General features: G+C 39.5%; 1 protein-coding gene across 2 annotated transcripts in view; it reads right to left on the bottom strand.

Moving 5' to 3' along the window:
- Positions 1–22,448, bottom strand: part of RTN3 (reticulon 3) — a 64,309-nt gene that overhangs the window by 14,509 nt on the left and 27,352 nt on the right. The window contains exon 3 of one of the 2 annotated variants that reach the window (XM_006050833.3): positions 20,112–22,424. The exons of the other annotated variant lie outside the window; for it this stretch is intronic. Coding sequence (XP_006050895.1) covers positions 20,112–22,424 — 2,313 coding nt within the window. The remainder of the gene's footprint in view (positions 1–20,111; positions 22,425–22,448) is intronic. 2 annotated transcript variants of the gene reach the window in all.

Raw genomic sequence — 22,448 nt, 5'->3', positions numbered from 1 at the left:
GGTTGGGAAGACCCCTTGGAGGAGGGCATGGCAATCTACTCTAGTATTCCTGCCTAGAGAATCCCCCGACAGAGGAGCCTGGTGGGCTACAGTCTATGGGGTCTCAGAGTCAGACACAACTAAGTGACTAAGCAGAAGACCGTTCATGGTAGAACTGAGTCTTTAAAAAATGGTGTCAGAACAATAGAATATACATATGCAAAAATCTCCAAACTTTTATCAATACCTTGCATGATATGTAAAAATTAACACAGAAGGATCAGACTTAAATGTAAAATTTAGTACTACATAACTACTAGAAGAAATCAAACAAAAATCTCTGTTGACCTTGAACTGTGAAAAATTTCTTATATACATCAATTTGATACATAACAGGAAAAACTTTAAAAACTATACTTCATCAAAATTAAAAACTTCTGCTCTTTTTGAAGGACACTGTTAAAAGAATAAAAAGATAAGCCAGAGACTGGAGAAAGTAATCTTCAAAGAATATACCCAATAAACAACTTGTATCCAGAATGTGTGTGTAACACACACACACATTCTTTCTCAAAAACAAAACACAATAAAAACTAGTCAAAATGTGAACAGACTTTTCATCAAAGAAGCTATATGGATAGCAAGTAAACACATTAAAAGATGGTTAACACCAGAACACCATTAGTCATTAGGGAAATGCATATTAAAACCACAGCAAGAGCCTACTCTGTACCTGTCACGATGTCTACTCTTCAAAGACTGACTACAACAAATGTTGGCGAGGATAGGGAGGAACCACAAGTCTCATATACAGCTGGCTGAAATATAAAATAATGGAAACCACTTTGGAAAAAAATCTTGACAGTTTCTTACAAAGTTAAATCAATTATCCTATGACCCAGCCATTTCACTTGTAAGTATTCACCCAAGAGGAAAGAATACATTGTGTCCATATAAAGATGAAACATGGATGTTTATAGCAGCTCTATTTGTAAAATAAATTAGCAAAACTGAAAATTAAAAACTTCAGCAAAAACTGAAAACAACCCAAGTGTCTGTCAATAAATGGTATATCCATACAATAGAATATTACTTATCAACATGGATGAATCTCAAAAAAAATTAGGTTGAGTGAAAGAAGCCAAACCAAAAAAAACAGCACATACTTTGTGATTCCATATATATACAAAATTCTAGAAAATGCAAACCAGTCTAATGACAGCAGGCAGATCAATGCTTGCCTGGCAGGAGGGAGAGATTAAAAAAAAGGGAGCAATGAGATTTTTGTGTGCTGGAGATGTTCGCGGTAATAGCTTCAAGGGTGTAGACATATATCAAGACTTACCAAGTTACATATTTTAAATATGTGCAACTTATCGCACAGCAATAACACATTTTTTTTTTTTAAAGTTAAATGACCATGAGGTAATATGTATTATTTTTGGTCCTCAAGTGGTTATTCTAACAAAAACTTAGCAATGATTCATGAGACCGAGTCAGAGGAAAAGGAAGAATAATGAACAGAAAAGCCTTTTTAATTTGAAGTCTTTTACTATGAATTCAGACTTCATAATATTCCAAGCTTACCTCTGTATTGGCTATAAGTAAAAATGTCTGATAAATAACAGAACAGTTTCCCAACCTCTTAAACTACTCAGAAGTACGATTTGTAAACAACAAATGTACACATTCTTTTGAAGATTAAATTTTATTTAAAAATTACCAACAAAGGAAACTTTAGCAATCTGGTTACTGTGTCATTCAGAGAGAAGCAACCTATGGTCTTGGATGCTACAGGCAACATCAGAGATGATTATGAAAGGCATTAGTTAGATCCAGATTTAGGTACGACAGTGAATTAAGCAATGCTTATTTTAGGTATTATTCTGCTTTCTCTTTGGAGCCCCTTCATGCCTCCTGGCTTCCACTTGGCTCCAGATCCCTACCTGGTGACATACTTTATCTTCAGCTCTAGCGTCAGCACAGCCAAGAACAAACCCTGCTCCAGACTGCCTGGGTTTTCATCCTCTTACATTTACTAGCTGTGTGATGCTGAGCAAGACACCATCTCTCTGTGCCTTGGGTTTCTCATCTGCAAAATGGAACAGTACAGTCCCTGGTTTATAGTGATGTGGCTTGCAGTAAATGGGTTAACGAGTAGAAGTGCTCAGAACACTACTGATTAGGCAGTAATACAATGTTTGCTATTATTATTATTCATTTGACTGCCAATCCCTACTACCATTAAAATGGAAAATTAAGAACTAAAGTTAAAATCCGCTACAAAGAAATAAAGATTTTTCTTCTCTTTGTTGCTATATTTTCTATGAAAAAGGAGTTGCACTGTCAGCACTGATTAAATAAAGAGGATGGTGTGTAAAAAGTTAGAGGAAAGCAGAGCGTAGGAGGTAAACACAATATGACAAGGGGGCCTACAGGGCAGACTGAACTGGCACAGATGAGAGGTGCCGACACAGATGAGAGGTGCCGACACAGATGAGAGGTGCCGGCACAGATGAGAGGTGCCGGCATAGATGAGAGGTGCCAGCACAGAGGTGGAAACCCAAAGCCATGGGAAGAGAAGACGTCACCTAGAGGCATCTTAGAACACCTCAAAACCCACTTATTCTACCCTCCAAGCAGTAATCCAAAACAGTTACAGAAATAGGGCTCATCTCTCTTTCTCCCTCATTCCCTACACTCAAACACCATGGGCTGACAAAGCCTACCTCCTGGAATCTATTCACAGGAAAACAGGATCTTAATTGAGAGTCAATGGCTAACAAACTGCTATTCTAGTACACTATCTTACTGAGACAGAATTAAGCCTTGGCTAGTCTTTTCCAATGATAATGAACACAACTGGGAGGCTCCCTTAGATGTGAGGCATCCAATTATAATTGCCCCAACAGGAGCCCTGGAGAAGGAAATGGCAACCCTACTCCAGTATTCTTGCCTGGAGAATTTCATGGACAGAGGAGCCTGGCGGGCTCCAGTCCATGGGGTCACGAAGAGTTGGACACAACTGGGCAGCAACACTTACACTTACTTAGCCTCTTCCAATGTTCGAAGCATCACTACAAACAAAGCTAGTGGAGGTGATGGAATTTCAGTTGAGCTATTTCAAATCCTAAAAGATGGCGCTGTGAAAGTGCTGCACTCAATATGCCAGCAAATTTGGAAAACTCAGCAGTGGCCACAGGACTGGAAAAGGTCAGTTTTCATTCCAATCCCAAAGAAAGGCAATGCCAAAGAATGCTCAAACTACCGCACAATTGCCCTCATCTCACATGCTAGTAAAGTAATGCTCAAAATTCTCCAAACCAGGCTTCAACAGTACGTGAACCATGAACTTCCAGATGTTCAAGCTGGTTTTAGAAAAGGCAGAGGAACCAGAGATCAAATTGCCAGATGTTCTGTTGGATCATTGAAAAAGCAAGAGAGTTCCAGAAAAACATCTACTTTTGCTTTAATGACTACACCAAAGCCTTTGACTGTGTAGATCCACAATCTGTGGGAAATTCTTAAAGAGACGGGAATACCAGACCCCCTACCTGCCTCCTGAGAAACCTCCTCCTGTATGCAGGTCAAGAAGCAACAGTTATAACTGGACATGGAACAACAGACTGGTTCCAAATAGGAAAAGGAGTATCGGCTGTATATTGTCACCCTGCTCATTTAACTTATGTGCAGAGTACATCACACAAAATGCTGGGCTGGACGAAGCACAAGCTGGAATCAAGATTGCTGGGAGAAATATCAATAGCCTCAGACATGCAGATGACACCACCCTTATAGCAGAAAGTGAAGAACTAAAGAGCCTCTTGATGCAAGTGAAAAAGGAGAGTGAAAAAGCTGGCTTAAAACTCACCATTCAGAAAACTAAGATCATGGCATCTGGTCCTGTCACTTGATGGCAAATAGATGGGGAAACAGTGGAAACAGTGAGAGACTTACTTTTCTGGGTTCCAAAATCACTGCAGATGGTGACTGCAGCATGAAATTAAAAGACGCTTTTGCTCCTTGAAAGAAAAGCTATGAACAACCTAGACAGCGTATTAAAAAGCAGAGACATAATACTTTGCTGACAAAGGTCCATCTAGTCAAAGCTAAGGTTTTTCCAGTAGTCAGGTATGGATGTGAGAGTTGGACTATAAAGTAAGCTGAGCGCCAAAGAATTGATGCTTTTGAACTGTGGTGTTGCAGAAGACTTTTGAGAGTCCCTTGGACTGCAAGGAGATCCAACCAGTTCATCCTAAAGGAAATCAGTCCTGAATATGCATTGGAAGGACGGATGCTGAAGCTGAAGCTCCAATACTTTGGCCACCTGATGCGAAGAACTGACTCCTTGGAAAAGACCCTGATGCTGGGGAAGACTGAAGGCAGGAGGAGAAGGGGACGACAGAGGGTGAGATGGTTGCATTGCATCACTGACTCAGTGGACATGAGTTTGAGTAAGCTCCGGGAGGTGGTGATGGACAGGGAAGCCTGGCGTGCTGCAGTCCATGGGGTTGGAGTTGGACACAACTGAGCAACTGAACTGAACTGAAGTGAACCTCTTCCAAAGTCCTGAGCTAGTACAGTGGGGCTGGGAAAAAAATGAAAAAAAGTTCCCGGACTACAAAGTTAGTGTTTTCCTAACTTTTCAATTGTAAGTTTATTGTATTATCACATAACTTAAAATTTATTTTTATTTGAAAGACCCTTACTTTTTTCTAGTTATGTTTCAATCTGTTTAAAGTCTCATGTTATACTAAGTATTTCTTAGAATCCATTTCCAGCTTCTTTGTGTAAGTTTATGTAAACTAAGTCAAAAATTTCTGTTATCCTATTTTGCTACTGGCAGATTAAGCATATGACAGTGAACGTCTACATTAACCAAGAGTGTTTATGTTGCTGGTAGAATTATGAGTGATTCATTGCTTTCTTTAATTTTCCAAATCTTCAGCATATTTTTTACTTTAAAAACTTTAAAGGATGTTTACCTTTTGCCCTGGAGAAGGAAATGGCAACCCACTCCAGTAATCCTGCCTGGAGAATTCCATGGACAGAAGAGCCTGGCAGGCTACAGTCCATGGGGTTGCAGAGTCAGGCATGACTGAGCAACTGTAACTCACCTTTTGCCTGTATTATTTAAGGATGCAGTAACCTTCTTACACCAAAAGAGGGCACTAATATATCCAATGGTAACCTCAAGACTGAGGGAAAGAAATCGGTTCTTGCCAATTCCAATGAGGACAGCCCCAAACCTTGTTGACTCCTTGCCTATTGACTTTTATTACTAAACCAGGGAAACATTTCGGTTTGATGCCAATGTCAACCATTCCCAAAGCCATTCTCAAACTTTACTCTCCCAAGTGTACTCCTCAAAGGAAGAAAAGAAAGGCTGCTCAAACGCTTATTCTGAAAAGGAATAAATGTGCCAAGAAATTTTAAGGTTTGGTAGCCCATAAGCTTTAACTTCATTTTCAAAAATAACTCTCTAAGTAAGGATCCATACAACATGTTCTACCTTCTAAGCACTAATTTTCCAAAATTTGTTAATACAAATCTTTAAGATTTAAAAGTGACTGCAATAACTACAAGAAAAAAAATTCATGACCACAATACAAAAACTTCTTTAACAAATGGGGAAATTGAACAGTTAAGTTTTTTATATGAATAATTATTTCTGTAAAGAAAAATATACAGACATTTCCACACTGATTATTTTCTTTGGTTACTTTTGTTATTAATAATTCATTATCAGTGAAGCCGTTTTTTGTTATAAGACATTGGATAATGTATTTATAAACTTAGAGCCAAATTCCATGGCTGCTGAAATGGGTTAATAGTCTGCTCTGCTACAGACTGATCCTTAACAAATACACTCCCTCAAGACGGCACAGAAGGGTCACTGAGAACACAAACTTGACAAGGACAAACATGCGTGCTTTCGGTCATGCATACACTGGGCAGCAGGCCAAGGAAATTTGTAGGAACCCCTTTCAAGCCAGTGTTCCTCTCAAAGACTGTCTGGAAAGAGTTTTTCATTTATTTAAATAATCTAACATCCCCTTCCCCCAAGCCTTCAATTTTAGATTTTAAAAGCACAGAAGACAAAATGGTACTGACTACCCTTCCCCAACAAAATCGATGGATCTGAACATGTGAACTTTTGAACTAAGTTATCTAAAGAATAAAATTAAAGATAATAAATGTAGTGCTAAATCATGATGGAAAGGATAAAGACAAAAAACCCTGGCTTTAGTTTCTTAGCTTTTTTCTTTCCTTCTAGGTCCAGTTGGTTATTTCCACATGCTTGACAACCACTTAATTCTCCAACTAAGAAAGTTTAGACTTAAGTCTGCAGAAATTATCAGATCAAATGTTAAATTAAAACAAAACACTAGTTAACGTTAAAGCCCAATCAAACTTGAAAAGTGAGTTTATGCCCTTCGTGTGTATTTATCTGTAATTCAATCTTCCAGGCTAGTCATGTTATGGTAATGTGACATTTCTCCTATGGTTACAATACACTTGGATTTGTATGCTTCTCTGACAGTCCGTTAAATAATGCAGATAAGTGGCAGAGTTTCAGACTATCATAATAAGTAATACAATTATTTTCTTCTTTTAAAAAAGCTGACACTCCCTAAAACCTTTACCAGTAATAAGCAAAAGAAGTTTTAAACATAAAAGTATTAGGTATTATATTAATAATACACATACCCTTGACCTTTGAGATACTCTCTCCATTTTCCTTAGCTCTACTGAATGTCTCCCTCATGGGAAAATGGGCTGCGACGGCTTCCCTCCACTCTGCTTTATTTCGCAACCCCCCTGCCTCCGCCAGCATTTAATTTCCTCCCAACATACAGCAAAGCTGAAAACAGTTTAGAGTAAACACCCATATAATCACTAACTAGATTTTTACTAGCAATGTCTTATTTTAACTTTTTTTTAACATGGTAAGTATATGTAAGAAAATTTACCATCTTAACTATTTTTAAGTATGCAGTTCAGTGACATTAAGTACAGCCATTGTTGTGTAACCATCACCGTAATCATTAATGGTTTGCTACGCTTACTTACATATTTGTTCCTCTTATCTGTCCACTAGTCCATTTTAATTTAACATGTTCCAAAGTAAATGGCAAATATCAGGAAATCAACATGCACTCACCCACGTAACTCTATCAAACTACAGAACATTATCATCACCCCAAGAAGTTTACTCATGTACCTTCCCAGCCAACACTCTGACAGGTAGTCACAGCACTGATCTGATTCTTTTCCGTACACACAACAGTCTGCTTGTTCTACAATTTCATATAAATGGAATTGTGCAGTATGAATCGTTGCTGTACTGCTTCTTTTACTCTTCATAGTTTCTGAGATTCATCCATAAGTGTTGCAAGTATCAAAAGCTAAGTAGCTACACCACAGGTTATCTACTCCTTTACTGATGAATGGCTGTGATGAAGAAAACTGCTATGAACACACACAAGTGTTCGTGCAAATGCTTTCATTTCTCTACAGTGGAGTTGCTAGGTTATGGGGCAGGTGCATGTTTAGCTCTTTAAGAAACTGGGCAACATTTCTCCAAAATATCTGTACTATTTTGCATTCTTGCCAATAGTTGGCTAGTTGTCAGTCTTTAGTTTTAATCATTCAGGTGGGTGTGTAATGATCTTATTTTAATTATATGAAGACTTCTGAGGGTGAACATTTTCACTGATTATAGGGTTATTTACCTTTTGTGAAGCATCAGAATCTTTTCTGCCCACTTTATTTTCTTGTGTTATTTGCCCTTTTATTGTTGAAATGTATTTTAAGTATTTCCTGGATACTAGTCCATCATCAGATACATATTTTGTAAACACTTTATCTTTGTCAATAGCCGGCTTGTTAGTGGTGTCTTTTAATGAGCAAGCTTTACGTCTGATGAAGTCTAAATAACTCATTGATTCTTTATGATGAGTGCATTGACTTAACAAACCTTTGGCTACCTTCAAGTCATGAAGATATTCTATGCTTTCTTCTAAAAGTTTCATGATTTTAGTTTTTATGTTCATGCCTCTGATCCATTTTCACTTCATTTTTGCACATCATATGAAGTAGGGGTTGTGGCAGGCAGAATGCTAAGATGGCCCCCAAAACTCTTACTTCTTGGTGTACGTGTCTTCTATATTTCCTCCTGCCCCCAAATGTGAGCAGAACCTGTGAATACGATGGGATAGTCGCTCTCATGTCTAAGTTTCAGTTATGTAAGACCCTGTAGCAGCCTGGAGAGAAATCATCCTGACAGCTTTGAAAAAGTAAGCTAGCATGTTGTGAGCGAGTCCGAAGACCAGGGATCTGAGCACAGCCTCTTGGAGCTGAGCCGAGACTGCTGCCCACAGCCAGTAAACTAGAAGATGAAATCCTGAATAGAGGATCTGGCCTAACCTGTGCCTGAACTCCTGACCCTTGAAAACTGTGAAAGTACGGTGTTAGTCACTCAGTCGTGTCTGATTCTTTGCAACCCCACGGACTGTGTAGCCCACCAGGCCCCTCTGTCCATGGAATTTTTCAGGCAAGAATACTGGAGTGGGTCGCCTATCCCTTTTCCGGGGGATGTTCCCGACCCATGGATCGAACCCAGGCTTCCTGCATTGTGGCGGATTCTTTACCGTCTAAGTGACCAGGGAAGCCCTTGAGATGATAAACTTGTATTAAGTTACCAAGTTTTTGGTAATGTGTTATTTCTGGATTCTTCGTTTCTTTCATTTGTTGACTCTTCTGCAAGTTCCACAGTCTTTATTAGTGGAGTTTTATAATGTCTTGGAGTAAGTATTCCAAGTCCTCAGTTTTGCCCTTTTTCAAGATTGCTTTGGGTGTTAGGTCTGTATATTTCCAAAGAAATTTTAGAAAAAGCTTATCAATTTCTATTGAAAAATTCTTCTAGGACTTTGAATTGTACTGAATCCACATGTGAATTTGGGTAGGACTGACTTCTTTACAATATCAAGGTTTCCAATCCATGAATACAGCATGGCTCTCAGACAGTTCCCTGGCTCCTTTCTGCAGTTTTGTAATTTTCAGTATAGAGGTCCTGCATATTTTTTTTAGTTATGTTTATTCCTATTTTGTGCTTTGATGTTATTGTAAATGGAACTTTAAAAACATTTTTTATTTTCTCATTATTTGTTGCTAGCATATAACAAATAAAACTGAATTTTGTGTATTAACCTAATATCCTGTAACTGCTGAATAATTCATTTGTTAGTCTTAGCAGTTGCTTTGAAGATCCCTTAGGATTTTTCTATGTACACAATTATATAATCTTCAAATTAAGACAGCTTTACTTTTTTTCCAATAGTCATTCCTTTTATTTCTATTTCTTGTCTTAATCCAAAGGGGAGGATCTCCAGTATGATGGTAAATACAAATGGTGAGGGTGACATCTTTACCTTGTACCCAATGTCAGGGGAAGTGTTCAATATTTTGGCATTAACTATGTCAGTTGTAGTTTTTAACAGATACATTAGACTGAGATTACCTTCTATTCCTGGTTTGCTGAAAGCTTTTATCAGAAAAGGATGTTGAGATTTTTCAAATCTTTTCTGTATCGACTCACATACTCACCTAGATTTTCTATATGTTAACGTGGCAAATTATGTTGATTGGCTTCTGATCTCAAAACCTATTCCAAGAACAAACCCCACCTAGCCATGATACATTAACATTTTGATATAGTGCCTGATTTGATTTGCTGTTAATATTTTGTGAAGGACTTCTCATTTTATTATGTTTCTGAGTGATATTAGTTTATAATTTTCTTTGTAGTGTCTTTCTCTACTTTGTGTATCACTATAAATATACTAGTCTGAGTTGGAAAGTTGGCCTCCTTTTTCCTTAAATGCTTGAAACACATCCTACCCTGCCTCACTCCCACCCAGTGAAACTGCTGGGTCTGGACTTGAATATGTAACTGTGTTAGTTTTGGTAAACTGTATTTTTCAAAGAACTTGTTTAATTTAAGCTGGCATAAAGTTCATAACATTCTGCTGCTGCTGCTGCTAAGTCACTTCAGTCGTGTCCAACTCTGTGCGACCCCATAGACGGCAGCCCACCAGAATTCCCCGTCCCTGGGATTCTCCAGGCAAGAACACTGGCGTGGGTTGCCATTTCCTTCTCCAATGCATGAAAGTGAAAAGTGAAAGTGAAGTTGCTCAGTCATGTCCGACTCTTAGCGACCCCATGGACTGCAGCCTATCAGGCTCCTCGTCCATGGATTTTCCAGGCAAGAGTACTAGAGTGGGGTGCCACTGCCTTCTCCCCATAATATTCTACTGACCTTTTAATATCCATTGGATCTGAAATGACAACTACCTTTTCATGTTTAATATTGGTAACCTGTGTTCTTTTTTCCTGAATCAGTTAAGAAATCAATTTTGTTAAATTTTTCAGGAACCAAATTTTGGCTTTGTTAATTTTATTGCATTAATTTTTGCTCTTATCTTTATGATTTCCTTCCTTCTACTTCTTTTGGATTTACTTTGCTCTTTCTCTAGCTTAAGTTGAAACCTTCAGTTCAGTTCAGTCGATCAGTCATGTCCGACTCTTTGCGACCCCATGGACTGCAGGATACTAGGCCTCCCTGTCCATCACCAACTTGCAGAGTTTACTCAAACTCATGTCCACTGAGTCGGTGATGCCATCCAACCATCTCATCCTCTGTCATCCCCTTTCCTCCTGCCTTCAATCTTTCCCAGCATCAGGGTCTTTTCAAATGAGTCAGCTCTTTGCAACAGGTGGCCAAAGTATTGGAGTTTCAGTCCTGAATGTTCATTGGAAGGAGTGATGTTGAAGCTGAAACTCCAATACTTTGACTGTGTGGATCACCACAAACTGTGGAAAATTCTTAAAGAGATAAGAATATACCAGACCACCTGACCTGCCTCTTGAGAAATTTGTATGCAGGTCAGGAAACAACAGTTAGAACTGGACATGGAACAACAGACTGGTTCCAAATCAGGAAAGGAGTATGTCAAGGCTGTATATTGTCACCCTGCTTATTTAACTTATATGCAGAGTACATCATGAGAAACACTGGAATCAAGATTGCTGGGAGAAATATCAATAACCTCAGATATGTAGATGACACCACCCTTATGGCAGAAAGAGAAGAACTAAAGAGCCTCTTGATCAAAGTGAAAGAGGAGAGTGAAAAAGCTGGCTTAAAGCTCAACATTCAGAACACTAAGATCATGGCATCTGGTTCCATCACTTCATGGCAAATAGATGGGGAAACAGTGACAGACTTTATTTTTTGGGGCTCCAAAATCACTGCAGATGGCATTAAAAGATGCTTACTCCTTGAAAGAAAGTCGAAATCTCCGATTACTGAATTTATTTTTCTTTTCTAATATGTGCACTTAGAGCTATAAATTTCCCTCTCAGCACTATATTCCACAAGTTTGATTACTGTATTTTCATTGTTATTCAGTTTAAAAACATTTCAATTTTTTTCTCATGATTTCTTCTTTGAGCTATAGATTATACAAAAGTGACTAGCTTAATTTTCAGATATTTGGGAATTTTCCTAGGTATTTTATTTTCACTGTTTAACATTTTTGTTTCATTATGGTCTGAGACCATATTGTGTATGATCTTAATCTTTTAAATTTACTGCTTTGTTTGATGGCCTAGCATATTGTCTATACTGGTGAATGTATACCTTGTACATCTGGAAAAGAATGTATTTTATGCCGCTTGTAGGGCACAGCGTTCTGTAAGTATGATGCAGGTCAAAGTGGCTGGTTGTGCTGTTCAGATCTTTGTGTGTATGCATAGTTGGTTTGTCAACTGCTGAACAAGAGGTATTGAAGCCAGTAATTATGATTAAAGAATGGGCTATTTCTCCCTTTAACTCCGCCAATTTTTGCTTCATTTCTTTTGAAGCTGTGAGGTACATACACACTTAAAACTGTCAAGACATCTTGACATCTTTTATCATGGTAACATGTCACTTTTCATTTCTGGTAAAACCATTTGTCTTCTATGCTTACTTTTGCATGGCATACATTAATATACATTTTTGGTATACCTTTGCCCATCCATTTACTTTCAACTAATGTGTCTTTACATTTAGTGCGTATCTTTTTACAGTTAGTATATAAGTAGTTCTTGCATTTTTATGCAGTCTGTCACTCGGCTGGTTGTAGTCTTAGCCACTAACATACTGATGATGACTGCATCAGGTCTCCCACGTCATTACCATGTTTTCCTCTTTTGTTCCCTCATTCTTCCTTTTTGCCTTCTTTTTGATTATTTGAAAGTTTTAATTTAAACTATATGTCTCTGCATTATTATTTTAGGAAGCACAACATATACCCTTCACTTTTCAACTGACTTAAAATATCATACACTTTATAAAAAATGTAGAATCTCATCCTACAGTTTAGGCTCACATACTCTTGTTATAAATTGTTCTATCAAACAAACATTACCATCCCTGCACACAGTATAATTTCTCCTTTAAACAGTCTTAAATATTTTATAGAAGAGGGAAAAGAGTAAGTCTTTGGTATTTACTCAGATATTTACCATTTCCAATGCTCTTCGTTCCTTCTGAAGGTCTCAGTTTCTATCTGGTGTCAATTCCCTTCAGTCTGAAGACCTTCTTTTAGTGTTTCTTGTAGTGCAGGTCTTCTAGTGACAATTTTCTTAGTTTTCTTTTATCTGAAAATGTTTTTATTTTGCTTTCATTTTTGTTGAAAAGATAAATCTGGATTGACTTTTCCCTCTGTTTGGCACTTTAAAAGGTGTTATTTCACTCTCTTGGCATCCGTGGTTTTGATGTGCGTGCATGCTAAGCTGCTTCAGTCGTGTGACTCCTTGTGACCATATGGACATAGCTCATCAGGCTCCTCTGTCCAGGGGAGTCTCCAGGCAGGAATACTGCAGCGGGTTGCCGCGCCCTCCCCCTGGGGCCTTCCTGGCCCGGGGCTGTGCTGGCAGGCGGCTGTTTTACTACTAGCGCCACCTGGGAAGCCTATGGTTTTCGGTTAAGTAAGCTCTAATTACAACTGTCATTTCTTTGTGTCTTTTCTCCTTATCTTTCATTTCAAGCAATTTGACTAAGATATACTGGGCAGGAAAAGGATTAACTCAGCAGTTCTGGAATGCTCAATCCCTGCACATGCCAAAGAAAGGTCTGTCTTCAGGACTGGGAGATGAAATCTGAGCCAGTTGCATATGCTGGCTGATAAGTGTTTCTGTGTGCCTGGGGCCTTGTGCCATGTTGCACCAGTGTGACCACTTAAGTCTATCTGAACAATATGATTTATGGCAAACACTTGTTCCTGCTCTGGATGGCTGGGGTCTGAGTAGCTGAGATGAGTCACGGGGGTCAGCACACCGTCCTGAATACCCAGGACTCGGTGAGCTTCCCTAGTTGGCAACACTTTGCACATGCTGTCATGGATCACTGACGGGAGGATTAAGGACAGCTCTGTGTGAGTCTGCTGGACACCAGGAAGCTTGTACCTGGTTCCTCTTGGACTTTATCCCATGCGCCTTTCCCCCTTGCCAATTCTGATCTGTGTCCTTTTGCTGTGTACGGTGAGTGTAACAGCTTCTGAATCCTATCAAGTCATTCCAGCAAACCACTGAAACTGACAGTTGTCTTGGGAACCTCTGACACATGTACCAAGGCATGGTTTTCTTCATCCTTATCCTAAAAGGTGTTTGCCAAGCTTCTTTAATCAGTAAATGTGTTTTCCAAAAAATTTGATTTTTTTGTCATATTATCTTCAAATATGTTCTTCCCCAACTTCTCCCTTTCCTCTCTTCCGGGACTCCAACTATACAAGTTCAGTTCAGCTCAATTCAGTCGCTCAGTCGTGTCCGACTCTTTGCGACCCCATGAATCGCAGCACGTCAGGCCTCCCTGTCCATCACCAACTCCCGGAGTTCACTCAGACTCATGTCCATTGAGTCAGTGATGCCATCCAGCCATCTCATCCTCTGTCGTCCCCTTCTCCTCCTGCCCCCAATCCCTCCCAGCATCAGAGTCTTTTCCAGTGCGTCAACTCTTTGCATGAGGTGGCCAAAGTACTGGAGTTTCAGCTTTAGCATCATTCCTTCCAAAGAAATCCCAGGGCTGATCTCCTTTAGAATGGACTGGTTGGATCTCCTTGCAGTCCAAGGGACTCTCAAGAGTCTTCTCCAACACCACAGTTCAAAAGCATCAATTCTTTGGCGCTCAGCCTTCTTCACAGTCCAACTCTCACATCCATACATGACCACAGGAAAAACCATAGCCTTGACTAGCTGGACCTTTGTTGGCAATATTATAAGACCTAACTATACAAGTTAGGTCTTATAATATTGTCCCAAAGTTCCCTGAAGCTTTTTTCTTTCTTCAGATTGGATAGTTTTCTGTTCATCTATCATTAAGTTCACTGATTCTTCTATCATCTCTGTTTTACTATTAAGGCCACTTGGTGAATTTTAAGTTTAGCTACTGTATTACAGACTTCCACTTTGCTCTTTTTTAAAAAATAATTTTACTTATTTATATTTTTGGCTGTGCTGGCTCTTCGTTGCTGTGTGGGCCAGCTTTTCTCTAGTTGCAGCGAGCGGGGCCTACTCTCCAGTTGTGGTGCGCGGGCTGCTCACCATGGCAGCGTCTCCTGTGGGGAAGCACAGGCGCTAGAGAGCACAGGTTTCAGCAATTGCGGTGCATGGGTTTAGTTGCCCAGCAGCATGTGGGGTCTTCCTGGACCAGAGATCGAAAAAACTGGTGTCCCCTGCATTGTAGGCGATTCTTAACCACTGGACCACCAGGAAAGCCAAAATAATAAGTCTTCTATTAAAATTTTAACCACCCTGTCAGATGCCAACTTCAGTCTTCCTCTGGCAAGAAACAGTAAAAATAGAAAATTAATTTCGTGTTGTTGAAGTGTCAGTCCTTTTTAGAGTTTGCCCACTTTTGCTCATTTCCCAGTGCTTTCAGGTGTCCCTTTGTCCCCACAATGCTGTTCAGAGTATACAGTTACACGAAGAAAGTTGCCTGTGCCCTGTGGCATGTGGGATCTTAGTTCTCTGATCAGGGAAATGAACCTGTGTCCCCTGCGATGGAAGTGCAGATGCTTTTTTAAAAAAACAGTTTCAGTTATTTATATCCTTTGGTCTTTGTTGCTGTGCACAGGCTTTCTCCGTTTGCGGTGAGCGGGGACGACTCCTCGTTGTGGGTGCACAGGCTTCTCACTGTGGTGGTTTCTCTGGAGCATGTGGGCTTCAGTAGCTGTGGCACATGGGCATAAGAGTTGTGGCTTCCAGGCTCTAGAGCGTGGGCTCAGGTACTGGTGGCACATGGGCTCAGTTGCTCCGCTGCATGTGGATCTCCCTGGACTAGACATCAAACCAGTGTTCCCTGCACAGCAAGGCAGACTCTTACTGGACTTACTGGACCACCAGAGAAGTCCCAACAAAGGTCCAGTAAAAGCCTACTTGGCCACATTGCAAGAAAAATCACTGTGATCTTGTTTTTAAAAATTTACTTCAGAATCACACTGTGTGTAGGTATACAGATTCACTTACAATGACATGAAAATAAGTATTATTCTGAAAACCTTGTTTTCTAACTTGTTTTTTCTACTTTAAGTATTCATCATATAATAAAAACTCTAGTGTTAAATAATATTTTTTATTAATAAACTATGAACATTTTCTCATAACAGAAGAAACAACTTTGACAGCAAATTGATAGTAACTAGAAAAATAATGCATATACACAGAAGTGAAATTGATAAGCAGTGGCATAAGGACCCAAGAGAAGTATGTACATATGTATAAAAACAGATGAGTACAGGATGTTAACTTCAGCAATGTCTACAGTAGTAAAACACAGAAAATAACCCAAATATTAGTTAAAAGAAAAATTATATAGTAATAAAATGGGTTACAACACAGCCATTAAAATATATACCTCCATATGAAAAGAGTTAAAAAACTGAATGTTGAATGAAACAAGTTGCATAACAAAGATAATATTAATTTATTTTGAGGGTGAGCTCTGCATGGTATGAAGGATCTTAGTTCCCCCACCAGGGAACTAAACCCATGCTCCTAGCAATGGAAACACAGATTTTTAACCACTGGACCACAAGGGAAATCCCAACAAAGATAAAATTAATAAAGTTTTAAAAGCACAAAAGAATACCATATATGCATACATTTAAAATGTAGTGGAGCAGAAACTAACACAACACTATAAGATAATTTCCCTCTGGGGAAATGGGGGAATTGGGTCAGATGGTAATCAAAGGGTCCTTTAGTTTGAAAGCAAATATTAATTAACAATAGAAATTAAAAAAAAAAAAACAATAGAAATTAATTCTAATATACAGAAATACAAGTATATTTCTTTTTGTACTTCACATCAACCTATAACAACTCCAAAGGCTATATAACATTCAACTGCACAGGTATGTTACATACTCCAACAATCTTTAATTGTTAAGGCACTAAGATACCTGCCACTATTGTAAACAGCCCTACAAAGAATATCTCTATAGTTGTTTTTGCACATAAATTTCTTTTCCCCTTAAATACATACCTAGAAACAAAATTGCTAGGTCATTTCCAGGTCTGTTATATACTGCCATATATACCAAAGAATAGCAAAAGAAAAATAAAATACCATTAATTTTTTCCATAGCTTCCTTTGCCTATTTTCCCCAACAACTTTAGGCAGAATATAATTACAGAATTGGTTTTACTTTAGAAATGAAGACTGCTCAGATACACTGCTTAGAGCTAGATGGTGGTATCTATTAGTATAATTTACATCTTAAAAGATTTATTCATGATGTAAGACAATTTTAAAAGGTTTTCAATTCTGAAACCTTCAAAGGAAGAACTTTTAGCTTCTTGGTCTAATTATACTAGTTTTCTTTAATTATCATCTAAAAATGTCTATTTATCATAGAATTTAGTCAGTGACAAAACAACTTAAACTTCCATAGTCCTCTTCACCTCTCACACTAAATAACTCAGTTGAGATTTACTAATAATTAGTATTTACACAGTACTTTATTTACTATAGGATCTTCCCTGGTGGCTCAGACGGTAAAAAAGCATCTGCCTACAATGCGGGAGACCTGGGTTCAATCCTTGGGTCGGAAAGATCTCCTGGAGAAGGGAATGGCAACCCACTCCAGTATTCTTGCCTGGAAAATCCCATGGACGGAGGAACCTGGTTAGGCTACAGTCCATGGGGTCACAAAGAGTAACACTATGCTGCTCCTGCTGCTAAGTCACTTCAGTCATGTCTGACTCTGTGGGAACACCAGAGACGGCAGCCCACCAGGCTCCCCCGTCCCTGGGATTCTCCAGGCAAGAACACTGGAGTGGGTTGCCATTTCCTTCTCCAATGCATGAAAGTGAAAAGTGAAAGTGAAGTCGCTCAGTCGTGTCCGACCCTTAGCAACCCCATGGACTGTAGCCTACCAGGCTCCTCCGTCCATGGGAGTTTCCAGGCAAGAGTACTGGAGTGGGCTGCCATTGCCTTCTCCTATGAAGCAGGGCAAAATACCACAATATTAACAAAGCAAGATGCCAAACCAATTTGGCTAATTGTCAAAGGTCACACACTAAAGCAGGAATTTGCCAGAATTAGACACTGGATTGTTACCTAATTTCTATACACCTCATCACTTCAAAAGCCTATGTTTAAAAATTTTGACAACAACTCATGAAGAAAGCTAGTACTTACCAGGGTCAGAGAAATGGTATTGATGATCACCTACATCAACATCCTCACTTTATAGATAAGGAAACTAAAGCCCCAAAAGGTGATGTAACTTAATTGTTTAAAGTCACATTTCTAGCAACAATACGGATTCAGGTCTCTTTAATCCAAGTTCAACTATCTTCAACTTCTAGAGTATAACAGCTATCCTTATCTGCCATTTCACATTTCTGAGTTTATAAAAAAGCCTCAGTGTTTTCACAGATAATTATTAACAATGCATTCAGTAACAAATAATGATCTAGGACCTACTATATGCCAGGTCCTGTACTTGCTGCTAAATGAATATTTACTATATACTAGGCCCAAGGCAATGGCACCCCACTCCAGTACTCTTGCCTGGAAAATCCCATGGATGGAGGAGCCTGCTAGGCTGCAGTCCATGAGGTCGCTAAGGGTCAGACACAACTGTGTGACTTCACTTTGACTTTTCACTTTCATGCATTGGAGAAGGAAATGGCAACCCACTCGTGTTCTTGCCTGGAGAATCCCAGGGATGGGGGAGCCTGGTGGGCTGCCATCTATGGGGTCACACAGAGTCGGACATGACTGAAGCGACTTAGCAGCAGCAGCAGGCCCTCTGAAGAAAGCTGAGTGCTGAAGAATTTGATGCTTTTCAACTGTGGTGTTGAAGAAGACTCTAGAAAGTCCCTTGGACTGCAAGGAGATCAAACCAGTCAATCCTAAAGGAAATCCATCCTGAATATTCGTGAAGGACTGATGCTGAAGCTGAAGCTCCAATACTTTGGCCACCTGATGCTAAGAACTGACTCATTAGATAAGACCCTGATGCTGGGAAAGAATGAAGGCAGGTGGAGAAGGGGATGACAGAGGATGAGATGGCTGGATGGCATCACTGACTTGATAGACATGAGTTTGATTAATCAAGGAGCTGGTGATGAACAGGGAAGCCTGGCGTGCTACAGTCCGTGCGGTTGCAAAAAGTTGGACGCAACTGAGTGACTGAACTGAATGAACTGAGGCCCTTTATAACCTGCATTTACACTTTTAATCTTCACGCTATTATAAAGTAAGTACCATTATTATCTCTATTTTAAGGATTAAGATTTAGTAAGGTTAAATAACCTGTCCATGGTCTTCGGTAAGGAAATACCTTTATAAAATAAGAAGTAAATGGTGCCTTTCTGCTGCAGGCTATGATGGGCAGCACTCATGGTTCTGCAGCGGCCTATGGCTGTAGACTTCAAGGTGACCCACAGATGCCAGCAGGGAACCTAACCAAGCAAAGCAAGTTAGCGGTACCCTTGCAGGAAGAATTGACCAGAGGGAAGTGGCTACAAAGGACTGAGCCCCCCTCCTTATTCTGTGCATAATAAAACCTTTACAGGGGGAAAAAAAAATGGTACAACCTCACTTAAAAAGTTTCTCTTAACAAAAATCTCATTTGGTTTTAAATATTATAACTCTGTGTCTGATTTCATTTTAAAGAGAAATCTATTGTTTAAAAAGTTTGGAAAACCAGAGCCCTGCACAGCACCTAACTCTGACCACACTGATCATACACCAAGTGCAGAGCCTCCTATCAGATCAGAGGTTGGGGGTTGATTCTGGAGGCTTTATAGATCTTTTTTTCATTACATTAAGACACCAGAACGGAGAACTTCTGAAGTAATTTAAATGAAGGTCAACAGCTAGGACGGTAATCACTCAAATAAACAGAAGACAAGCAGAAGGGCTTCTAGTACCATACAAAGAGTTTTGACCTGAAGACTGTCAACAAGGTCCAAAGCAGAACAATCCATGAGTTCTCCTAAAGCATCACTGGCACGACTGTACTAGAGTACAGGTTACCTACTTTCAGAGCATAAAATCTCTGTGGTATAAGATCAGATTAATTAAAAGTTTCATTTATTATCTTCCCAGCAGGAATTCCTTTCTCTTTGATTGCTAAATAGATTTTACAAGGGCTAAGCAAAAAACCCAAGGGCTAAGCAGTGCTATTATTATGGAGATTTTATCATAATCTGTGTAAATAAGAGCCTAGTGATAGTCTTAAAAGCAGCAATCTCCCCTACAGTCAACGTATAATGAAAGGAAGACCTTGAAAAAACTGGACCATGACACTTTTTTTCTTTAAGAGAATATTAATTTTAACAAGTAGTCTCCTGCTTTGGGAAACATTTGTATAAGAAAACCAAATCAAACAACCATTAAAAAAAAATCTACCTTTCCCCATTATACAGTATATTTTATTCTAGCTATAATTTAGTGATATAAGTCAGAGAGTAAGAAAAATGGCCCTCTAAATAATCAATCATAGCAGAATTAACCACATGCAGTATTTCTTTTTTTTCCCACATGCAGTATTTCTAATGTAAGCAGTTACCTGATGCATCTGTCAGAAGTCTTGTTAGGACAGGCTTGTTTACTGGCTCAGTCTTGCTTAGGCTGGAAATAACCTCTACCCTACTGGTTTCTTTGATAATAGTGGGCTTCCTGGAAATCTCAAGATCAGATCCAGTCTTGACATCTTTGTGTTCTAGGACATCATATGATCTCTGTGGCCAAGAAGATTCTTTAACATTTGTTAAAGTCTGTTTGAGTATTTCTTCAGGAGATTCTCCTTTATCCTGTACAGAAGCTGACTTCTCAACCTTCCTTTCACTCAGTTCTTTAAGTGCTTTGATTGTGAGCTGTTCTTGTTCTAAGTCGAGAGATGCTATTGGAGTACCTTGGGTAGGGAAAACTTCCAGCTCACTCCCATTTGTTTCTTTGCTTTGTTCACTGTATTTGCTTTTTATGTTTTTAATTTCAGAACCACCTGACTTACTCTCATGCAAAGCATCTAGAGGAAGAGTTGTTTTAAAGTCCTTAGTCTCCTCTGATGTTGCTTCGAAGGTATTGACTTCACCTTTACCTACTATTCCTTTCTCTCTGGTTTCTGTAAAGGCCGCCATCAGGTCCTCTGGGGAAGAATCATCTAGATCTTTCACATTTTTTTCATGCAATGACTCCAGATAGGCAGAGCTTGTCACACTTTGTGCCAGTTCTGTAGGAGCTGCTTCTGAAGGGAGTTTTGGGTTCTCAGCTGCAACAGGCTTTTCAGGAACAGCTTCATGCTTACTACCTGACTGCTTCACTTCTGACGTGCCATTCTTATTAGATACTAGTGAACACACTGCTTCACCTGGGCTCCTTTCAAGAGGATCAGGCCGAACTTCTTGTGGCTCAGAGTCACTGACCGACCCTTCAACATTTTCAGATGTTCTGTCTTTCTTGTTACAACTGAGGATCTCTTTGACTTCTCCATCTGTTTTTACAACAGGACTTGGGATGGAAACAGGTTTTTCAGCCTGAATTTTGTTTCTCTCAAATGAATTATCTGCTGTGAGGTCCTCTATTACTGTGTCATCAGATTCACCAGAACTATCAGCTTCTGTCACTTCTCCCAACACAGAGGTCTGCCAGCTCATTCCACCTTTCAGGTGGCCGTCGGGTAAAACTACTTTATCTGTGGCCACTCCAGAGCCAAGAGAGACACATTTCTCCAGTGGAGATCCAGGTAACTCTGAAAGTGTGTCGTCTCTTTTCTGCACACTGTCTTGCACACCTTTGATAGTGACTTCCTGTGTGGAATCAAAATGATCTGGCACGGCATTTTCCTGTGGGAGAGATGTTTCCACCCAGTCACCTGGTGATTTAGTGTTAGTAGTGCTTCCATTAATAGAACATACAGGAATTTTCTGAGTGTTCGTTTTAAGATTTACAACAGGAATTTCTGAATTATATTCACTTGTGCCAAGTCCTGTAGTTTTTGTATTGTACTCAGCTTTATCATTCTGCTGTTTCACTTGGGGAACCAAATCCCAAGTCAGTACTTCATTAGTAAAGTTATGCATATCATTCACACATCTAGATACCTCTTCCAATGCTGCAGTTGTGTGTGAAAACTGCCTGGTGAGCAATGCAGAGGCTGGGTAACGCCCTGCTTCTTTCTTTCTCAGTGGAAATACTTTGTCATTAGACTCTGAAATGTCTGTAGGTGATTCTCTACTAGTATGCACTGCCCAGCTACCAAAATCATTTATGCTTTCCTTATATAAGTCTTTAAATTCTTTGTCAAATGCTGCTTTGTCAATAATTACTTCAAATGGTGATTCAGGGGAATCCTTTTCCATAACACCACCTCCTGAAGCTTCAGAAGGAGACAAGGAATATGGACAAACGCCTTCTGTTTTAGGCTGCTGGGTGGCTGGCTTCTGGGCTGTCAGCGCAGTGAACTTGTCATCTGCATCCAAGGCAGTTATATTATCCCTATTTGGTTCCTCATTTGGGCTCCGGGACTCTTGATCTTTATTTATCTGTTGTTCCATTTGACCAACTTCCTTTGAGAGAAAAGCAGGATGACCCAGGAAGCTGAGTGGAATGGAAGGACGGTCACAGTGAACTCCTTCTGCAGCAGAAACTGGGGAGTCTTCCATGTCTTTACTGGCCCCCGGAGGCTTTTCCATCTTTTTCCCATCTAGAAGAGACAAGCAGTCTTTTTCTTCTTGGGCTAAAAGAATCTGGCTGCCTAACATTTTGCTTTTTACTCCATGTAGTATTGTAAGGTCAGTGTTACGTATTTCAGAAGATGAACAAGAGGAGGAAGTCATAATTTCTGAAGGTGGCTCATCAGAGCAAAGAGAGCTCAATCCCTCTATGGCCAGAATTTGAAAGAAAA

The sequence above is a fragment of the Bubalus bubalis genome, chromosome 5 (genome assembly GCF_019923935.1).
Source record: "Bubalus bubalis isolate 160015118507 breed Murrah chromosome 5, NDDB_SH_1, whole genome shotgun sequence".
Taxonomy (NCBI): domain Eukaryota; kingdom Metazoa; phylum Chordata; class Mammalia; order Artiodactyla; family Bovidae; genus Bubalus; species Bubalus bubalis.
Note: the sequence above shows the minus strand (reverse complement) of the source record. Positions and strands in the feature narration are given on the sequence as shown.